Genomic DNA, 23273 nt, shown 5'->3' on the forward strand with positions numbered 1-23273 from the left:
ATATCAGTTTTGAATGGAACCTGGAATCATCTTGAAGGAATTCTAACTTCACATTGTTGGGGTAGTTTACCAGAATGGCTTCAGAGTAGCCTGAGTTTATGCTACATTTTTCAAAAGATATATTCATTCAGCATCATGATCAGACTATTAAATTTAGCAGTCAGTAGCATGGGTACAAAAAAAAGGTCTACATTAAAACCCTTTGTTGTAATGCTTTACACTCTCAATGGAACAGAAACTAAAACAATCTGTTACACTATTCATGACAAATAGAGTCCTTGAGTTTTTTTCCATGCATGTGAGTATTGTCTGAAATGTGTCTTCTTTGTGGCAGCTAGACCTGCCACCACTGTGTTTGGCTGAGTTCATAAATCTCTCATAACTGTCATTCTGTGGCTCTCCTCCGCTGCTCAGCTTTTTTAATTGACATTAATTAAAATGTTCCACCGCTGTCATAGCTCCTCTTTCTTCTCTAACCACCATAGCCACCTTCGTTGTGTGGTTTGGCAGAACACTGACCTCTACCATGTTAGGGGTTGGGGCTTCTGCCTCCAAAATTTCCCTTATTCCTTGGGTTCAAAATGAGAAGATTGATTGTTGTAGTTGACAGAATCATTGCATTCTCTCTCACTTCCAGAATAGCTTCCATCATTACCATGTCCATGATAACCATCCCCAGTGCTCCCGTATTCACCACCACCTTGACTGCCACCAAAGCCACCTCGTTTCCTGAAGTTCCTCCATGAATACCACCATAGTTTCCAGAACCACATCGACCTCTTTGGCTGGATGCAGCACTAGCCATCTTTCACTTAGGTAGGGCTTTTCTTACTTCACAGTTGTGGTCATTCACAATATGGTGTTTCTGAATGATAATCTTGTCTGCAGAGTCATGGTCATCAAATATTACAAAAGCAAAGCCTCTCTTCTGGCTATTATTTTAGTCATGATTTCAGTCACTTCAGTTTTCCCATACTTTTCAAAATCTCTTGGGTGATGTTCTTCAGTGTCTTCTTTAATGCCACCAACAAAAATCTTCTTCACAGTTAAGTAGGCACCAGATCTTTGCAGATGTTCTCTTAAGACAGCCCACTTTGATTCAACAACTCTCCCATCCACCTTGTATGGCGTTGTGTTCGTGGCTGCACCCACCTCTTCTGCAGTGGCATACGTGACAAACAAAACCTCCCAAGTGTTTGGTGTTTGGATCTCTCATTACTACACAGTCCATGAACATTCCCCATTGCTCACAGTGGCTCCTCAGACTCTTATTGGCTGTTCCAAAGACCAAACCACTGATGAAGAGCTTCCACAGTTATCTGGGTTCCTTGGGAGACTCTGATTTAGACATGACAGCCGTGGCAGGGGAGATTTTAATTATGCTTATTCAGTGGCATCCACAGGAAGAAAGAAAGTACAGTTGATTCATAAATACTGACCTGGACCACTTGACTCTGTTGAATTCACTGATTAGATATCAAAATTATTTTGTGTACTCTGTATTTTTCTTAAATGAATAAATATACCATGTACAAGTAAAAGCAGTTTTATTTCTTTGTCTTATAATTATGCCTTTTATTTTTTTACTTGTTTTATTGCATTGGCTAGCTCCTCCAATACAGTGTTGATTAGAAATAAAAAGAGGTATTCTTGCCCTCTTCCCAATATTAGAGATAAATGACTTTTTACTTTCAGTAAAAATAGTAGGATTTTCTTTGATGCTTGTTGTTAGTTTGAAGCAGCGCCCCTACCATTCTTGGTTTGCTGTAATCATGAAAAGTTAATGAATTTTCTTCCACACTTTATCTGCAACTTTTAAAATAATCATATGGTTCTTGTCCTTAATTGTTAGGATAGAAATTTGCATTGATTGATTTTCTAATGTTGAAACAACTTTGCATTTCCAGTTTCTCTTTTGATAGCCTCTTTATCCTATTGATCTTTCAAGAGAAAATAAATTTCCACGTATTTGTGAAATTTCCACTTTTTCTTATGTTATGGATTTCCAGCCTCATTCTGTTGTGATTATAAAATGATTTGTATGCCAGTATTTTAGGGTCTGCATTGTGGCCCCACATATTCTTTATCCTAGGAAACAATCCATGTACATTTGAGAAAAAAAAATGGGTATTCTGTCAATGTGGGTGGAGTGTTTTATGTATGTCTGTTAGGGTTAATTGACTTAATTGTGTTGTCGGTCCTCTGCTGATCTTCTGTCTAAAAACTTTATCCACAGGCTCCTGGGTAGCTCAGTTGATTAAGCATCTGCCTTTGGCTCAGATTATGATCCCAAAGTCTTGGGAGCAGGGAACCTGCTTCTACCTCTCCCTCTGCCTGCCTCTTTGCCTACTTGTGTGCACACTTTCTCTCTCTCTCTGTCAAATAAATAAATCTTTAAAAAAATAAAACTCCATGATTTGAAGTGAGGTAATGAAATCTCTAATTATTACCATAAAGCTTTGTCAATTTCTCCCTAATTCTGTCAGTTTGCTTTATATACTTTGTGTTCCTAGTGTCTGTTGTATATATTTTTATAATTGTTATATCTTGGTGAATTGACCCTTTTATAAGTGTATAGTTTCTTTCTTTTCCTCTTATAACAGTTTTTGACTATCTGTTTCTATATTCGTACAGCCACCTAGCTTTTTTTTCGTTACTATTTTCATGGAGTATCTTTTTCTATTCTGTCGTTTTCAACCTGTTTCTTTTGATCTGAAGTGAGTCTTCTCCGGGTTGTATATAGTGTTGTGTTTTATTTATTCATTCTGTCAGTCTCCTACCTCTGACCATGGACTTTAATCCATATATGTTAAAAGTAATTACAGATGGGGCACCTGGGTGGCTCAGTGGGTTAAGCCTCTGCCTTTGACTCAGGTCATGATCTCAGAGTCCTGGGATCGAGTCCCACATCGGGCTCTGCTCTGCGGAGAGCCTGCTTCCTCCTCTCTCTCTCTGCCTGCCTCTCTGACTACTTGTGATCTCTCTGTCAACTAAATAAATAAATTATAAAAAAAAAAAAAAAAGTAATTACAGATAAGAAGAAGCATTTCTGCCATATTACTATTTCCAGTATGTTGTTTTTCTAGTTAACTCTGAGAGTTTTTGCTTGATTTTTTTTTTTTCATGCTTTTTTTAGTTGGGACAGCCTTTTGGAGTTACCAGTACTTTTGCTGGTATCACTGTCTATTGATGTTTTGAAACTTTTGTTTCTCTTTATTCTACAGAATGGGCAATTGCTGTTGGTATATCTTCATATTTACTGCCATATTCTACTTTTGTCATTATTTTGCTACTAAATACTTCTAGGGTTTTTTTTTTTAATATTTTAGTTTTGGGCTCTAGAATTTTATGTGCTTTAGAACTTCCATTTCTATGATGCAGTTTTCCAATCTGCTTAGTTATTATGATACTGTATGTCCTTGAATACATTTATGCAGGTTGCTTTAAAGTCTTTATGGCTAATTACCATATCTGTGTTATTTTGGATCTCTTTCTATTGATCTTTTTTCCTCTTGACTATGAGTCACAGTTTTCTCTGTCTTTGAAAATCTAGTAATGTTTATGATATATACTAAACTTTATGGATAGTACTATGTAGCGTCTTCTGGTTTATTTTTCTTCTGAAGATTGTTGATTTCTGTTTTAATAATATACCAGATTCACAATCTAAACTCTGTCCCCCCAGCATAGTTATCATCATCTTGGTGTATTCAGCCTTCCAACTCTTGCTTTTTGCTGAGCTTCTTAAAATATCATTGACAAATGTGAAGGTTATATATATGCAGATTTTAAAGCTCTTGATTTTGTTTCACTGAATTTTTCCCATTACTTCTGGTGGCCTAAAATCTCTCCTTTTTTACATACCCAGTGAAACTGAATTTCTGATTAATTTGTTATAAGTTAGAATTGGAGTTTTCTTACCACTTGTTTTTGAACATTGTGGACTTTGTTTTGGTACATATTTTTTGTTGTTATCTAGTATGTCTTATTGCCCCTTTTCTTTATTCCTTTCTATAAAATATTTATGTGCCTCACAATCATTAAAAGTTTTTTATCTAGTAATTAATTTGATTAATGTCAAAATTTTCTTAACCCTCAGGTCTAAAATAAGGGTACATGCCATATATATGTCTTTTAAGGGGTCCTTCTTTTGTTTTACTGATCTGTGGTAATTACTAAATTTATTAAATGTCTTGATGTCTAGAGAGGATAAACCACCTTCTTTATTTTTTTAAAATGCTACCAGTTTTAAATTGTTCATCAAGTTATATAAAAGAAAATTGTGGTTCATATTTTATTTGAGTGTATCGCTGGTAAAAATTAACTTCGTTACTATTTACACTTTTCCTTTAACAGCATAAAGTTGGATTTTTAAAAATCTAGGCTGAGAATCTAGTAGTAGGCCATTTTAATTGATGCACATTATTGTGGACTGAATTTGTGAAATTCATTCATATTTTTATGGTTATACTATCTTTAAAAGTTTCTTTTTCTGGGGGCACCTGGGTGGCTTAGTGGGTTAAAGCCTCTGCCTTCGGCTCAGGTCATGATCTCAGGGTCCTGGGATTGAGCCCCACATTAGGCTCTTTGCTTGGCAGGGAGCCTGCTTCCCCCCCGCCCCTGCCTGCCTCTCTGCCTACTTGTGATCTCTGTCTGTCCAATAAATAAATAAAATCTTAAAAAAAAAAGTTTCTTTTTCTATGTAATATTCTATTATATGAATATATTAAGGTGTATATATCTGTTTCGTTGTTTGAAGTTGCTTCATACTTCTGGTTTTTTTTGCCATGATGAACAATGTTGTTATGAATATCTTCGGTTATACATGTTAGTATCCAAGATTCTTCAAAGTCTTTACTTAATACTGGGTCAGAAGTTATGAAATTCACTAAAATATATCAGTCTGTTTTCCAAATTTGGTGTATGACACTTTTGCAATAGCAATGTAGGAGAAATCTTGTATGCAGTTCTTGGCATAATCACACTTTACATATTTGTGATCTGATGACCCTATGTAATGCATCACATTAATACATAAGATAATGTTTTAAGCATATTTAAAGGTACAGTTTCATAGCATTAAGTACACTTACATTGTTGTATTAACCATCAGCACCATCCATCTCTAGAACTTTTTTCATCTTCCTCATATGAAATTCTGTACCTATTAAACATTAAGTCCCCAGTCCCCTCTTCCTTTACACCCTGACAATCACCATTCTTCTTTCGGTCTATAAATTTGACTACTACAGGTACCTTTACAGTATTTGTCCTTTTGTGCTTGGCTTATTTCACTTAGCGTCTGTGTTGTATCATATGTCAAAATTCCTTTCTTTTTAAGACTGAATAATATTCCATTTTATGGATGGACCACATTCCCTTTCTTGGAAATGTGTGGTAGGTTACTATCACACATTTTCAACACATTCTGCATTACTTTTCATAGTTTTACATTCCCATATTTGTTTCACATTAGTTCACCTTACATTTATGTACCACATCTTTTTTTATTTTATAATTTTTTATTTGAGTATTGTTGACACACAATGTTATATTAAGTTCAGGTGACTGACTACACGGTGATCTGACAAGTTTATGTGTTATGCTGTGTTTACAAGTGTAACTACCATCTATCCCCATACAATGCTATTAGAATATCATTGATTATATTCCTTATGCCGTGTCTTTTATTCCTGTGACTTATACTACACCTTTTCTATCCACATGTATGTACCACATTTATTTTTTATCCATTCAACTCTCAATGGAAATTGGGGTTGTTTCTACCTCAAGGCTATTGTGAATAATTCTGCAGCGAACATGGTGTGCAGATACCTCTTTGAGATCCTGCTTTGAGATCTTGTGGATAAATATTATATCAGTGCTTTTGGGCTTCTATAACAATATCCCAGACTGGATGGCTTAAACAGTACAATTTTTTCCCCCACAACTCTGGAGCCTAAAAGTTCAGGTTCAAGGTTTTGGTTTCCCATGAGTGCTTTCTTCTTGGCTTACAGATAGTATGGCATACTACCTTCTCATTATATCCTCAGGTGGTCTTGGTTAATATATGCAGAAGGAGAAAGAAAGTGGGCACTCCGCTGTTGCTTTATAAGGACACTAATACAATCAGATCAGAGTCCCACTCTTAATATGACCTCATTGAACCTTTATTACTTCCTAAGAGGCCCCATCTCTAGAGAGAGCTACACTGGGAGTTACATTTTCACATACACATTTTAGAGAGGCACACAACTTCAGTCCATATGTTTATACCCAGGAGTAGAATCACTGGATCCTATAGTAATTCAGTTTTAAATTTTTTGGAGGAACCACCGTACACAAAGCCTCCACCATTTTGTATCCCCACCAACAAAGCGTAATTCAATCTTGCAGTTTCTCCGCATCTTGACCAACACTCGTTATTTTAAGTTTTTTTGTTTGTTTTTTTTTTGTAACTTGCCACCCTAATGTGTGTGAAGTGTCTCATTGTGGTGTTGATTTGCATTTCCTTTATGGTTAGTGATCTTATTATCTTTTCATATATTTATTGGTGATATGTCTTGTTTGGAGAAATGGCTATTTTTGAGCTTTTGCCCACTATTTAATTGGGTTGTTTAACTTTGTTGTTGAATTAGAGTTCTTTATTACTATTATTATTTTGGATATTAATCTCCTTTGCATATAATTATGTTTTTCTTTTGTCCAAATGCTTTTGGTGTTACATAAACAAATCACTGAAAAATGTAATGTCATGCATTTTTTATTCTACATTTTATTCCAGGAGTTTTACAATTTTAGCTCTTCTGTTTGGACCTTTGATTTTTTGAGCTAACTTTTTACATATAGCTTAAGGTAAGAGTCCAGCCTCATACATTTCAATGTGCACATCTCCCTTACCTACTACCATTTGTTGGCAAGACTGTCCTTGCCTCATTTGATGATCTTGGTACTCTTGTTCCAAATCATTTGAGAGTTTATTTCTTTACTAGTTTATTCTGTTTGTCTCTCTTTCTCTATATCAGAACCAGACATGTTTGTTACTGTAGCTTTGTAGTGTTAAAATCAGCAAATATGGGATTTACAGCTTTGTTTTTCAAAATTGTTTTGGCTTTTCTTCGTCCCTTGAGGTTTCAGTGAATTTTAGGATGGACTTTTTTCTTTTTCTGAAAAAATTTTCACTGGGATTTTGATAAAATTTGTATAGAATCTATGAATGGTTTGCAGTAGCATTGACATCTTAACAATATTAAATATTCCAACCCATGAACATGAGATGTCTTTCCATTTATTTGTGTCTCCTTTGATTTCTTTCAGTAATTTTTAGTAGTTTTTGGTATATAAGTATTATGCTTTGTTGGTTATTTACTCCTAAATATTATATTTTTGATGCTATTATAAATAGAACTGTTTTCTTTTTTTTTTAAGATTTTATTTATTTTACAGAGAGAGAGAGGGAGAGAGACAGTGAGAGAGGGAACACAAGCAGGGAGAGGGGGAGAGGGAGAAGCAGACTTCCCACTGAGCAGGGAGCCAATATGGGACTCGATCCCAGGACCTGGGCCGAAGACAGATGCTTAATGACTGAGCCAACCAGGTGCCCTAGAACTATTTTCTTAATTTTGTTTTTGGATTGTTCATTGTTAGTGTATAGAAACACAACTGATTTTGCATGTCAATTTTGTATCTTGTAACTTGGCAAAATTTGTTTATTAGGTCAATTAGTGGTTTTTGGTGGATTCTTCAGGGTTTTTTTGCATAGAAGATCATACTGTCTGTGGACAGGCTAATGTTACTTTTTTCTAATTAGAATTCTTTTTTTTCTTTTCATGCTCTAGCTAAGACTTCCAATGTTGTATTAAAAGAAGGAGAGATAATAGTCATCCTTATCTTTTTCCTGATCTTAGAGGAAAAGCTCAGTCTCTTACAGTTATGATACTGACTGTGGGTTTTCATGAAGGCCCTTCATCGGGTTGAGGAAAATCCATTTTATTCCTTTCATTTTAGTGTTTTTTTTTAATTAAATAAGTATCTATTATATTATCCATTACCAAACATGGTTTAACTGATACAAGAGGAAATTCCCAAATACAGAATTTTAGCTTGTGGGAATTTTAGGGAGTGTGTAATCTAATGGGATAAAAATCTGAATGTGTGAAAATTTAAGTAGCAGTTAATGACCAAATGTGGTAAGGGCTATATGGGCAATACAGTTTTGCTATAAGAACTCCAGAATGGGAAGAACACAAGATTGAGTTCTGTCATAGTATCCTGAGTGCTGACTGTGTTTCCGTCATTGCATTAAGCTCTGCTTACCCCATAGAAATATACATTTCACTGATTTCTTTATCATAATAACTGAAGCTTTGCTAAAAGTCTGTCCAATGTTTTTGTAAATAACAAATATCCTTTTGATGTAGGAAGTATCCCAATTTTGTAATCAAGGAACTTGAATCTCAGCAGTCTTAGAGTACTTGCATGTGTTTATAAAGATGGTAAATGAAAAATTAGAATTTGAAACCAAGTTTGACTCACTACAAAACTCCTTTTTTTTTTTTTTAAAGATTGTATTGATTTATTTAGTCAGAGAGAGAGAGGAAGCACAAGCAGGCAAGGTGTCAGGCAGAGGCAGAGAGAGAAGCAGGGTCCCTGCCAAGCAAGGAGTCTGATGCGGGACTCTATCCCAGGACCCTGGGACCATGACCCGAGCCGAAGGCAGTGGCTTAGCCGACTGAGCCACCCAGGCGTCCCTACAAAACTCCTTTTTATTTGGCTGCTTTGCCTTGTGCTCCTTTACTTAGTTCCTGTGGTATCTTTCATACCTATTGAGATATAATGGACCAAATTATAAGATACTCGAAGTGTACATTGTGATGACCTGATATATATATGCATGGTGGGAGGATTTCTCCTATCTAGTTCATTAACACCCCCATCATCTCACATACTTATCTTCTGTTTACCTTTGGTGAGAACATTTAAGTTCTACTTTCAGCTATAAGATGGATAAAGTCTCAGGATCTAACATAGTAACTGTGGTTGATAACACCCCATTATAAAATTGAAGTTTGCTTAGAGTTTTTACCATAACATGATGTTGAATTTTGTCAAATGCTTTTGTGCATCAGTTGAGATTATTGTATGTTATTTTCCCCCTATCATTCAGTTCATATGATATAAGGAGTTCTTCTTAGGTTTCATATATTAAACTGTCCTTGTGTTTTAGAAATAAATCTAAAGTGACCATGGTATATAATCCTTTTAATATGCTGCTGAGTTGGTTTAGTATTTTGTTGAGGATTTTTCCATCAATATTCAGAAGAGTTATTAGTCCATAGTTTGTTTTTCATGTACAGTCTTTGACTTTAGTAATAGGGCAATTCTGCCCTTATAGAATGAGTCCAGAAGTTTTCCTTCCTCTTAATTTATTGGAAGAGTTTTAAGAAGGATTGGGGTTAATGTCTTTCTTTCTCTTTTTCTTTCTTTCTTTCTTTCTTTCTTTCTAATTTATGGTAGAATTCATCTGTGAAGACGTGGACTTGGCCTCTTATTTGTTGGAAGGTTTTTGTTCTCTTCTGAGTTGTATTTTTAAAAAACTTTTAATAGTGGTTAAAAAACATATAACAAAACCAAGTGCCTTGGCCATTTTTAAGTATACAGTTTAGTAGCCCTAACTTTCCATTGTTGTGCAGCAGATATCTAGAACTTTTCATAAGCCAAAACTGCACACCTCTTGAACAACAACTTCCATTTCTTCTTCCTTCAGCTACTAGAAACCACAGCTCTTTCTGTTTCTCTGAGTTTGATTTGTTTGAATAGTTCTTGTAAGCAAAATCATGTACTATTTGTCTTTGTAACTGGCCTCAGTTCACTTTGCATAATATTCTCAAGTTTTGTCATATTGCAGAATGTTGCAGGATTTATTGTTTTAAGGCTGAAGGATATTCTGTTGTGTATATATACCACATTTTCTTTGTCCATTTGCCCACTGAGGGACCCTTGGGTTCTTTTCATCTCTTGGCTGTGGTAAGCAATGCTGCAGTGAACAGAGGTCTAGAGATGTCCCTTTAGGATCCTGCTTTCAGTTCTCTTGGCTCTATATCCAGAAGTGGGACTGCTGGATCATCTGGTACATGCATTTTTAATATTTTGAGGAACCTCCATATTTTTCCTATAGCAGTTACACCATTGTGCATTCCCACCAACTGTGCCCAAGGGCTCCAGTTTCTTCACATCATTGCCAACACTTGTTCTGTTCTGTTCTGTTCTTTTTTGATGGTGTCCATTCTAATGGGTGTGAAGTGATATCATACTCCAGTTTTGATTGGTACTTCCCTAATAATGATGTTGAGCACCTTCTCAAATGTTTGGTCCTATGTGCTCTCTTCTGATTCCTCTGTATACTTGGCTGCTTTTTTGGGGGGTGGGGTCTCTTTTTTAATATCTTCATTTCCCTGAGAGTCCACATACTGCTTCTCCTGTGATCCTTAGGTGTTCTATCCTATTCCTTAATATATCAGTCTCTAACCCCAGGTATCTGGGGGCTGTCATCACCTTGTGGTTCTCAAGAATGTGCCCAGAGCTTCCCATAGTCTGAGATTTGAACGAGCTCTGAAGTAAGCAACATGGAGACTGAACCCCTCAGTTGGCCGTTGGACAAGTGGCCGATCCCATCTGTTTTGCTTTGGGATGGAACCCAGCACTGGGCTGCCTCTCCTGTAGGTCTGCCTGGAAAGGAGCTGGGATAAGGGTGAGCAAAAAAATGCCACAAATTTTGGACCATTTGGAACGTGACTTCTCAATTGCATGTTCATTTGGTTGCTGTTGATCTTTGACCAATTTCCAGACCTAGAAGGTTATTTTAGCCAGTCTCTAGTTGTTTATTTAATATTTCTATGGGAGCTGGGGGACCTAGAGCTGTCCTCTTGCTGAAGTTGCCCTCAGTATATTACAGTTTGCTGTTGATTTGCATTCCCAAATTCTTAATTTCTTTGGATGGTTTCGGGTTTTTTGTGGCTCAGTAAAAATGACATTAGTCGGACATCTATTTTTTCTCTTTTATTCCTATTTTTAATTGGTTTTCTGTCCTTTTCTCATGACTAATATGAATTCTTTGTATCTTCTCGATGGTATTCCATTGGTTATTTAGCTGCAACTGTGTCCCAGTTTTGTTGCTTGACTATTGTTAATTTCATCATTTTTTAATTAAGTTCTTAATTATAATACCACATGTACCCCATGTTTTATATTATGCTTGGTTATTTCCCTTTTTAAGGAAATATTCCCTATCCAAAATTCATGAAGATTTTTTCCTCTGCCTTCTTCTCATTTCTTTGTATGTCAGTAGTGATCAGTCATCAGTGCTTCCCTCTCTTATCAAGATTTAATCAGGTTGTTCTCAAAACTGCAGCTGGGAAATATTCTGCTCAGTGAGACCAAAACCTAGAAGATAATTTTGCTAATCTTCTACTTTATTTTTTAAAAATATTTTATTTATTTATTTGACAGAGATCACAAGGTCCACAGGCAGAGAGTCAGGCACAGAGAGGGGTGGGGGGAGGCATGCTCCCTGCCGAGCAGAGAGCCCAATGTGGGACTCCATCCCAGGACCTTGAGATCATGACCTGAACTGAAAGCAGAGGCTCAACCCACTGAGACACCCAGGCGCTCCAGCTAATCTACTTTAAAGTTAAATAACTTTTGAGAATTTTTCCTCAATTCCACATAAAGGAGAACATGATATTTTAGAATACGTCTTAGGAGAGAGTGCCATGGATAAGGACTCTGAAGTATTGTACATACTGTGTTATAGAGATTTATTAATTCTGAGAACATTTATTAGATCGTATTTATTTAAAGTTGGGTTTGGATGATTTCTTGGCAGCGTCAGCTCCACTGGTGATACTCTGTGTGTGTAAAGACCGCCTGCACATTTACGTTTCTCTTCTCCCTGTGTGTTGACTTAACACATACCTTTTCTCAGCATTCATATTTGTACTTTAAGAAGTACTAATATGTGTTTTGAAAGAAAGAGTACCATGAACACACACCTTTGAAAAATGTCACATCATGACACTCTTACCCTGTGCATTGCCACTTTAAATACTGTTATTACTGCAGCAAAAAATTGACTTAACTTTGTTTAACCAGTATTAACATGATACTGAAACATGATTCCCCAAACAAAATATCTACTAAAACCAGAATGAAAAATACTTTCTCTGAGTAATGGTTAAACTATTTCCCAATTTGAAAGATTATTTTTTGAACGAGTGATATGAAATGAAATAATGTACCATGACCCAGATCCAAACAATGGCACTTGTCATTGATCATGGTGCCAGAAAAAGAATCTTCTCTGATGGCCCATAATAGCCATGCCTTAGATGTGCAACTGACATCCCTGTGAATCCTTGGCTGACTACATTTGCAATAGGAAAAGGAGGAACAGGGTAATCAGAGACCCCAGCCCAGTTAGATAGGTGGGCATCACGTGGCCTCCAGCATGGGGAGAAGCGGTCCCACAGACAGCAGAGCATTTATTGGGGCATGGCGGTGTTCTGGTTGCATTTTCATATAAGTCATCTGATTTTAGTCCTCTCATAATAGTGTAGTCTTCATTGTTACTGGACCTGTTTTACAAATGAGGAAGCTAGAACTAAGAATTGACCACTTACCCAGAATCCAGAGTAAGTCAATGAGAATGTATTTGCCATTAGATTCTTTCTGCCCTTCTTTACTTTCTGACAGGCAGAGATCACTGTGGTAACGTATTCCTTATATACAGTTATCCATATGTTAAGGATGATCAGACTGAGTTAAGTTAGTAATTTTTCCAAAGTTACTCTTTCAGCAAGTGACACAAATAAGACATGAAGTCAGGAGATTATTAGAAATAAGCTGGGGGCTGCCTGGGTGGCTCAGTGGGTTAAAGCCTCTGCCTTCGGCTCAGGTCATGATCCTGGCGTACTGGGATCGAGCCCCGCATCAGGCTGTCTGCTCCGCGGGGAGCCTGCTTCCTCCTCTCTCTCTCTGCCTGCCTCTCTGACTACTTGTGATCTCTGTCTGTCAAATAAATAAATAAAAATCTTTAAAAAAAGAAATAAGCTGGAAGTCCTTCCCATATTTAGGGGTATCTGTGCATTGAAGGCGTGGTTGTTAGTGTGGGCCCTCTTCTGCTCTGTGGCTTCTGATGCAGCCTACCAGGTGACTTAGCTAGCTTTCTCAGCTCAACCTTGTGTGATCAGTAAAACCATGTGGGGTCGCAGTCTTGGTCTAAGTCAGGGTCAGAGTGAAAAGTTACAACTTGTCACTTATATGAGGTATTTAGAAATAGACACTAGAAGGATTGCTGCTAGGCATTAGAGGAAGAGGAAATAGAGAGGTGTTTAATGAATATAGACTTGCAGTTTTTCCCAGATGAGAAAGTTCTGGAAGTTAGTTGTACAACAACATGAATATACTTCACACTGTTGAACTGCGCACTTAACAATGGTTAAGATGGTAAATTTTATGTGTATTTTACCATGATTAAAAACAAAAATTATAAAAGAAAAAAGAGTCTTTTTTGAAAATGTATTCTCCATGTAAAATGAATTGATGTGGCATTTGAAGGAACTGGTGCCTATTAACTATTCTTTCTTCACAGTGATCTGCAGTCCCGGGTCTTACAACCCCCGCGATGGAATCCACTGCCTTCAGTGCAACAGCAGCCTGGCGTTTGGAGCAAAAGCATGCTTATAGGTCACGAGTTTGAGATCTCTAGTAGTTTGTTAAACACAAAAGTCTATTTTTGAAATATTAATACATAATAAATCACTATTATGCCAAAATTAAATATATTAGATTTTACAAAATATGGTGTCATCATTTTAATTGAAACATTGTACGTTGTATGTCCAAATACTTCACGAATGGAGCATCCACTAATCTTTATCCATTAATGCCAGAACTGCATATGATTTCAGAATATTTCTTGGATCACTGATTTTTAAAAAGGGTTTCAAATACACTCTATTGGTGTTAATCCCAAAAGACTTTTCAGGATTATTTATTTATTTATTTATTTATTTTTTAAAGATTTTATTTATTTATTTGACAGAGATCGCAAGTAGGCAGAGAGGCAGGCAGAGAGAGGAAGGGAAGCAGGCTCCCTGCTGAGCAGAGAGCCCGATGCGGGACTCGATCCCGGGACCCTGGGATTATGACCTGAGCTGAAGGCAGTGGCTTAACCCACTGAGCCACCCAGGCGCCCTTCAGGATTATTTTAAAACAGCCCATTCTCTTTACAGTATGTTAACTAATCTCAGGTCACCATGTTCTTTTATAATCATTTTAATTTCAGCTTGCTTCCTACCTTTGATTTAATTTTTTAATTTTATTTCTTCTAGTTTGACCTTTCGTAGTTCAAGGTCACGTCTTACAAAGCCGGTGCATCTTATCATTGGAGACTTTTAGCCACTACAGTGTAAGGCCAGGTCCCAATAGCTCAGTGGGTTTTTATTGTAGTTCAATGTGACCTTCACCTTTTTGGTTTAGAGACCTTTAAATTACCTTTCTGACATTTTGGAATGGAGTAACCATTTTATGTGCCTAAATTAACCTTTGAACTTTGACACTGTGGAGAGAGAGAAATTAGGCAATCTCTTGCCCTGACGACACCTCTAGGGAAAAGTATCAAACAGTTATCACATCTTTTATTGCATTTCCTTTATCATTAAAGTGTTATGTTACAGATGCTTCTGCTGCCACCAGCGTACCCCTCTCTCACACTGGGGTACTGTATTTGAATATGAAAAATTACCCAAAATGTAAGGGTTTAAGTATCAGAAAAATACCTGAGCAACTTAGAAAATTAGTAGTTTCTCAATTTTTTGTTTCATTTGTAACACTTTCTAGTCTCTTGGACATTCCCTGTTTTTTCCCTTCATATTTCCTTTCTTAAGACATAAGCATTTGTAAATGGCAAATATACACAGGTGGGGTCTAGGCACAATTTTGCATTGACAGGAAGAAAGTTTACTTATATCTAGGGTCTATTTGACTTTTTTAAATTGACCAGTAGATAAGTTAGTCTCTCGTTTGGTCATGCTGTGGGCAGATATTACCCTGGAATTCTCACAAGTACAAAGGGAAGTGAAATGACATTTCTTTGTTAGCCATGGTGATCTTTTTAAAAAAAATTCCTTGTAACTTTCATAATCATCACATAATTGTTTTCACAAGATTTTTAGAGGTCTTTTCTTTAAAAAGCCTTCTTTGCTCTATTAAGTCACGTTTTTGCCATGATACTGTTTGGGGGCTATGGTTCTTCAGTACGTGTCTTTTGTAACTAGTAAAAGGCCTCCTAAGTCGTCATCTGGAAAAGCAGTGTAGCTGCTAGAGCTCTTCAGATTTCAGATTGTGTAATAAGATGAACTGAAATGTATGTTCTTTAGTATTGCCTGAGTTTGGGTTAACTCTTTTCCTAGTATTTAAAAATGCTGAGGAATTTGACTTAGAAAACATTTTCCTGGGGATGAACAGTATCAGCTCAACAGCTAGTCAGCCTGGGGAAGCAAAGCAGAATTAAAATGGTGGTGCAGGTTACTGAGATCGGAATCCAGTCAAGAAGAGAGGGTGATCTGGGATAGGAGAAAACCAACCATAGGGGAGTTGTGGGAGTGAGGCATGGAAGGGTCCTGTGAGTATAAATATATACTTCAGTAATGAAGGTAACCACTGCGTTTGCTAACATATAATGTAGACTGTTGGAAATTGTTTTAAGTGATGACAGTGTGTTAGGTAAAAATTACAGACTAATCCCTGAGAGACATTATTGTCATAAGGCAGTTTCAAGTGTTTGTTGTTTTTGTTTGCATCAGAATAATATCTTAACATTTATATAATGCCTTCATTTTAACAAACCAATTTTTAACAGTAAAATAATGTGATGTTTACATTAACCTGTGAAGCTAAGGCAAATATGATTCCCATATTATATTTTATTAATCAGATTTTTTTCTTACTATAAACGTGTAAATGTGTATTCATTTGGTAATATGTAAAAAGAGCCCTAACAAGGTTGATCTAGGAATGTCACTTATAGGGAAACTATCAGAAAGTAAATCAGAAATCAGGTGTAATATTATGCCTGATGGTATTAACATCCACATTCTATATAATAATGCAAATGGAATTAACATTGATGACCTACAGGAGTGAAGTGATTGGATAAATTGTGCTATTTCCATAGGATAGAATGTTCTGTACTATTTTTTAGAGTTTTCAATCAAATGAACCAAAATGTTAACAACAGTTGTTTTATGTAGTAGGATCACGTGGGAAGTTTTTTTGGTATCCTCTGTTTCTCAAATTTCCTACAAAGAAACAAACAAATTACTTTTCAAAAACTTGGAAGCGATAAACATACTTGGAAAAATTAAAATAGTCAAAATTGGCAGAAGACGTTATTGCTCACCTCTCCAGCATGATTTTGCTTCTGCCCTTCTTCCCAGCAAAGCACCAACTGCAGAGAGTCCTTTCTTAACTGTCAGCCGGTGGCTTCTTTCTGGCAGTGCTGTGTTGAAACCATGGACCAACCTGAGGGCATGGAGTGGAGATGTCCAAGGAACCAGGGCCTTGATGGTGGCGTTGAACCACAGCCCAGGTTGGGTCTGAGACCCGGCCTGCCCTGGGCTTGCCCAGTTGTGTGAGATGAGAACATGCCTTGTGCCAAAGCAAGCTAGATTTTCTGTTTAACTCACAAGTACAAGGATCCTAACCGAGAGAGTATTCACTACAGTAGCAGGGAATGTGGCCTGTAATATCAGAACCCAGATAACAGCAATGCTAACATTTCCAGGTGTTATGAGTGTTTTATTCATGCTACAGATACCAGTATTTTCCTTAATATTAGGTGTGATTTCCATGCTATTTTATTCAATTCATTAACATCATTTTAATTACTATAATACTTGGTACACTTTAATTAATAAAGCAAAATTAATACGGCTGTGTATTTCTAATTTGTGGATGTTCGTACTGCTTTCCAAAGTTTCACTGTTACACATAGCATGACAGCTAACTTTTTCTTTCTTAATACTCTGTGGTATTTTGAAGTCTTCTCTATGCTAAGTAGCCAGAAGAATACCAGATTTGGGTACTTCTAATCATCTGGACCATTTGCCAATCTCCTTCCTAAAAAAAGGTACCAATTTGTACTCCTACCGGTAATATATCCGAGTGCACACTTCACTACACCCTCTCTGGCATCATTTTTTAAATTGTTATTTTAATATATGGAATAGTTTCCCACATTTTGATTATGTTGAGTATGGGTGAGTGCTTTCCTCGTAGAGGAGTGCTGCTGCTGTTGCTGATAATTGTCATTTACCGACTCCTTACTATGTGAAAGGTTTTGTTTGAAATCCTTCATGTGTATTTTCATATTTAATATTCTCAACTCTGTGACTTACCATTATTCTTCTCGTTTTATGTATGAGAAAATGAGTCACAGTAATTCTGTAACTTCCCCAGGTTACACCGCTGCTAAGTGTGAAGATGTGTGCCAGTTTTGACTGGGTTCTGCCGCAAGTTACAGAGTCCTGATTTTATGGTTTCTTTTCTCTCTGAAGTCCAGCGAGGTCAGCTTAGAGCTGTTGCAGTGGCGGCATGGTGCCGTCATCCCCCCATGCCACTTGTCCTTTTTTTGGTCCCCCTCCTTAGTGCAGCTTTTGTCCTCACAGTTGCTCGTGGTGGTTGTGCTTCTAGGTCTTGAGTTTACCTTCCATTTAGAAGATGAAAATGAAAACCCAGTACAAGACTTCTAAATTACACTGAACGGAATCATGTCACAAGGGCCCCAGTGGTACAAAGGAGTGGAAGGCTGATAGATTCAGGTTTTGTTCTCATTAATAGAAGAAAGGAATAAAAGACATAGACTTGGGTCTTAGTGGGTCAAGCAGCAGGTGAAGTAATACAGTTTAATGAAGGCTAGGAAGTAAGGACTGGGTGAAAGAAAACAGTGAGTTGAAGGCTTTGGAGAACTGGAAATCCTCTGTGACTGTAAAGAAAGTAGCTCTTTGCTCCTGTGACCACACAGATTTCTGATAAGTTCTAATCAGATGGTGGGCTGATTTACCAAGCGACTTGAATTCACAACCTAGTAATGTTTCTTGTGCTAAAGATAAAACAGTGATTGGGAAAGAGAGTGTAGGAGCCTCAAAATTGAGATGAGGGCCTAGGGAAGATCCCAGTGATGCCGCGTACATTAAACCAACATTGGACTGGGCTGCTGTTGCCAGTGGAAGCCGCCCTTCCACCCCTGAGGAGGTTAGTCTTCCCATTGTCTGAAGAATCTATTGTCTCTCCTAAAATGGTTGTCTCCCTCCTTCCCAAAGCCATCATCACTGTTTTTCATTGCTTCTCAACCTATACTTAAACTTGAAGTGCCCAGTGAGTAGCTGGCCAGTTTATATCAGAAGATATCTGGGATATACATGCTGTCCCCAATGGGGATCCTGTCTCCAATGAGTTGTATCATGTAGAATCCTGTCTGGAGTGTGGGAAGTACCTTTGTCTTGATTTGAGACAATAGAAGATGTCAAAGGCGGGACGGTCACTTGTATGATCCCCTTACGTTATGTTAGACTTTGTATTAGCAGACTGGAGCAAGGGATTCACCATCTGGTCCTGGAGAAATGAGCTGCCTGTTGTGACAGGACCTGTAAGAGGACCTGCAGGGAGCTCTGCACACTGAGAGCAGCCTCTCCTGTCAGATAATACCTATTGGGGCCTCAGTTCTGCAAGTGCAGGTAATTGAGCTCTGCCAACAGCCACATGGGCTTAGAAGAGGTGTCCATACTCAGAACAGAACCCATCCCAGCTAACACCTTGACAAAAGCAGTGTCCTGCACAGAGGACCCAGCTAAGCCACACTCAGACTCCTCACCGGCAGGCACTGAAAGAATAAATGGATGTTGTTTCAGGTCACAAAATTTGTGGTAATTTGTTATACAGCAATAGAAAACTTACAACTGATACATATGAGAGTAGATCCCAAGGATACCCAGAATGGAAGGAAAGTAATGTTGAATTGGGCTGAATTTACCGAAATGGACAGACTTATCAGAGGTCTGGATTCAGTGTATTATCTTGAGTAGCTAAGAACAGCACTAAAAGAGTTTGCTCATCTGATTGACTTTGGAATCTGTGAATCAACTTGAATCCAGCAGTGGATTATGCTGAATGGAATTGATGAAGCCGGAATTACTTGGCATGCTGGATGAGATATCTAAAGTCTGAGAAGATCGGAGTGCTGAAGTAGATTTTCTGTGTGATAACTGCTTGCCCACTCCCCTATCTCTGGCCCCTGATATGTCTAGTGCTTAGAGGAGTTCTTGGCAAGTGTAGTGCTGGCTTTCTCAAAATCTCACAATGGAAGCTCTCTGTGGTCCCATAGTGGTAGTTGGGATGCTGTCATTGAAATAGACTGCACCAATCTAATGGTGATGATGACATCTAGTAATTGTGCCAACAGGAGGTCAAAGACAGCTGGGCATCAGGGTTGAATCAGAGCGATTTTTGCATGGGCCTGTTATTCATGATGTCCCTAGCACTGAGAGAGATGGATGGCAGTCCAGACCACCATTGTTTTAGAATCTAATTTTATATATTAGAGCTCCAGGCCTGTTTCAAAGGAGCCTGATTTAAGTCATGACAGTTGAGTCTTGACTTCTTAGCTAATTTTATGAGAATTGAATCACAGACCCACAGATGTTTATTCCTTGAACAGTGTGGGACAGGGGCTGCTCATGGCAACTCTTGAGGAAGGATCCACTGCTCTGCCAAATATTTATGCTTGCAAGTCTTTCCAGCCCTCCCTAAGGAGACCCACATCCATTGAGTAGGGGGACTGCATAAAAGGTTATGAAAACTAGCAAATGTTTTGGAGATTACTGGACTCCAGCTCTTACCTGATGCTCTTCCTGGGAACCAAAATGCCTCTATGCTACTGTAGAGACTAATAAAGGAATTTAGGGTCAGGCTCATCTCTCTATAAATTGGATGGACCTCCTGGCCTACTGTGAGTCCCAGAAAGTATAGTTGGAATTGCAGCTGGACCTATTCCTCTTTTTGGTTCCATGAACTGTACAGTTATGGTGACTATAATAAATTATAAATATTAAATTTTAATTTAATATTTATTAAAATATTAAATTAATATTAAATATTAAATATTAAAATATTATAAATATAAAATAATTTTAAAAGGCTCAGTGAACTTCTCTAGAACTGTCTTTACCTACCAAAATGATTAACCAAAGCAATATTGCATTTCTGGAGGGCTTGCAGAGACTAATGTCATTTTCAAAGGCCAGAAGGAGGAAGGGATAGTGATTCCTACTGCATCGCTGAAGATCCCATCTCTTTGGCCTATACAGAAGATAGACGTGGATCTCAGAGAATGACCATCCAACTTGTTCAGGTGGGATTCCACTTAGAGCTCCTTTTACAGATATTGTTTATTGACTAGAATAAATTTAGTCCCCAAAGTATGGAATGCAGCTGCGGATCTGGTGAATAGCTTCTTCTCTGTGCTTTAAGGTAGAGCCCACCAGGAGCAGTTTGTTTTCTGCAGGCTGGCCAGAAGCACTGTCCTGCTGCAGGGTTGTGTTGTACTCTAGCCTTGCTCATCAACTTGACTGCTGGTAATTTCACAATTTTGTCCATTTTGTGGTGTACCACACTGATCTACTCCAGTTAAAGGCACCCTTATGACTGCATCTGGTACATAGGAATTATCAAGGTCTTCACACAACTTTGTGAGACATATGATATCAGAGGGTTGGATATAAGCCCCCACAAAAATTCAGGAGCCTGCTACCGTGGTAAAAATTCCAGGGGTCCTGTGATCTGGGGTGTGTTGATATGATGATGGATGAATTTCTTTATTATCTTGATTTCCGCCACAAAGAAGTGCGTTGCCTAAGAGGGGAGTTTTCTTGGGTTTGAAGTTAGCATTTATGTCAAGTGAGTGTTGTTTCTGCTCATTTACAAAGTAACATGAGAGGCCACCAGTACTGAATGAGGCTCAGAACAAGACCTGGCCCGGCACCCATTGTAGGCAGTGCACTAGCCGCTCCCCGTGTGGGCAGTGCGACCTAGCCAGTCCAGGCACACTGGGAATGTCGCAGCAGATGAGGTAGTGTGTGCAATCTTGGGCAGGTTTCTAGAGGTGTGGTGAATCACAGTGTGAAACTTTGGGTTGGGAGAGAAAACCATGCTGTCCTCTTCAGATAACTGTTCTCCTTTTGAGACACAGCTTCTGGATCGGTTCTGTGTTTTAGAGTTGTTTGCCAAGCTGCTGTGTGATCAGAGCTGCTGGCAAAATGTCTTGTTCATTTGTACTCCCAATACATGGGGCTGTGAAGCTGGGCGCGCACAGGTGTAGAGGCAGTGGCTCAGACTCTCTTGGTTCCGAGCCCTGCCTTCTCACTTCCTCCTGCACCCATGACCTCATGTGGTATTTGCCATCACAAATTGACTGGGAGAGAAAAGGTTTGATCCTAACCTATCTGCACCAAATTTTGGCAGCATCGCAAAGTAAACAGCTACAGTTACACTCACAGGGGTGATCCTGAAGGGGAGTGGCAAAGAATTCCCCTTCTCTACAGGTAGAACTTAGAGCAATGTACCTGTTTTAACACTTTGTCAGGAATGGGAGATGACTAGAAGTATAGGTCTGTATAGATTTTTAAGCAACAGTAAGTCAACAGTTTAGCTCACTGATCAGAGACTTGGAAGGAACAAAATTGGACATCTGATGACACAGTGTTAGAAAATGTGTATGATTTCTCCAAATGAGCACCAAGTGTGAAGGAATGCACAATAGAGAGAAACTCAGCAGAGAACCTTAATAATCCCGTGGGCATGATGACCCATCCATCCATGGATAATGGTCAGCTTCTCTCTTCTTGCCAGTAGGCTCATGAGCTAAGTGGTCATGGTGACAAAGATGGAGGGTCTGCCGGCTACTAAGGAATAAGCTGGCTACAGCCACTTCTAAGCGCCTGACCTTCCAACAGCAGAGTCCCAACTATGAGCCCCCAAAATGGCAATGTTTACCAGAGAGATGGCCAGCCACCCGCATAGCAGGTTGGTTACACTGGACCAAGGTCATCATGAAAGGCTCATCACTTTGTTCACACGGGAACTAGATACAGATTTGCCTTCCCTGCATACAGTATTTCTGCCCAAACTGCCATCTATGTATTTACCAAATGCTTTTATTGCTGTCATTATATTCCTCCCAGCATTGCCGCTGACCAGGGAACTCATTTTCTAGGAAATGAAGTGTGGCCACGAGCTCATAGTCATGTAATTCACTGGCCTTGAAGCCATCTGGACTAAAGCTGAAGACTTGGATGGTGCCAGCCAAGTGACATCACTTACTGGGGCTAGAGTAATGTCTTCCTGGTGTGATGATTTTTGCTCCAAATCACCAACTATTAGCAACTAGCCACATGGCCTTCAGCCATTTTGTGCCTCTAGAGTTACAGTGATTATTGTAAGGTGGGCACAGTGGGAGACTCTAGAACTGAGACTGCCTAAATGACGCTGATGTATCCTGCTGTTGATGCTATAGTTAAGACTCGTGGGTCTCAGAGTTATATGTGTGTTGGGTGTAGGTGGTAGGAATGGCTTCTGCCTTTCTGCTAGAAAAACACTTGCTTCCTCCCTCTTCAACTTAGGAATTCGCTAATTTAGAGGTATTATTTACTTAGGGAAGAATGCCTCTATTAAATTGTGAGCTGGAACTTCTACCCCATGAGCTTGAACCAAGGGTAAAAAGCTAGTGACTGTACTGGTTTGAACTGATTGACCCGAATCAACAGAGAACTGGATTGCCATAACACAAAGGAATAGGGAGGATGCTAGCAGTCTTCCAAGGCAGGTCCGAGTGCTTCTTTGTCCTGTGGTAAAAGTAAATGGAAGACTCGAGCACCCAGTATCGGTGTGGCCTGCAGTATTGGCATGACTGCCATGACAGTCTTTACGGGAAGGAGTAACTGCCTGCCGGGCCTGCTGCTGCTCTCTGAATCCACCTCTGCTCACACCAGTGATGTGCTTCCCACAGACTGCTACCACCAGTGACAGGAGGCAGGCCCCTTGCCTAGGTCTGTGGGGGCTTCCTGATGGGCAGCTGGGGTTTGAGAACCATTCATCAGCTGAGCCAGTTCCTTCTTAGAACTGTACTGTAGTCTACAGCTCTACCTAAGACCTTCCCTCCT

General features: G+C 38.6%; 1 protein-coding gene across 2 annotated transcripts in view; it reads left to right on the plus strand.

Annotated features, from left to right (window-relative positions):
- LOC111157069 (zona pellucida binding protein) overlaps nucleotides 1-13830 on the plus strand; it is a 110718-nt gene extending 96888 nt beyond the window's left edge. For both annotated transcript variants that reach the window (XM_022518292.1, XM_022518291.1), the window contains one exon: nucleotides 13649-13830. In XM_022518292.1, the coding sequence (XP_022374000.1) occupies nucleotides 13649-13743 (95 nt within the window). In that variant the 3' untranslated portion in view covers nucleotides 13744-13830. The remainder of the gene's footprint in view (nucleotides 1-13648) is intronic.
- Nucleotides 13831-23273: the final 9443 nt, after the last annotated feature.

This window comes from Enhydra lutris, unplaced genomic scaffold, assembly GCF_002288905.1.
Source record: "Enhydra lutris kenyoni isolate GAN:26980312 unplaced genomic scaffold, ASM228890v2 scaffoldscaffold51, whole genome shotgun sequence".
In the NCBI taxonomy this organism is placed as follows: Eukaryota; Metazoa; Chordata; class Mammalia; order Carnivora; family Mustelidae; genus Enhydra; species Enhydra lutris.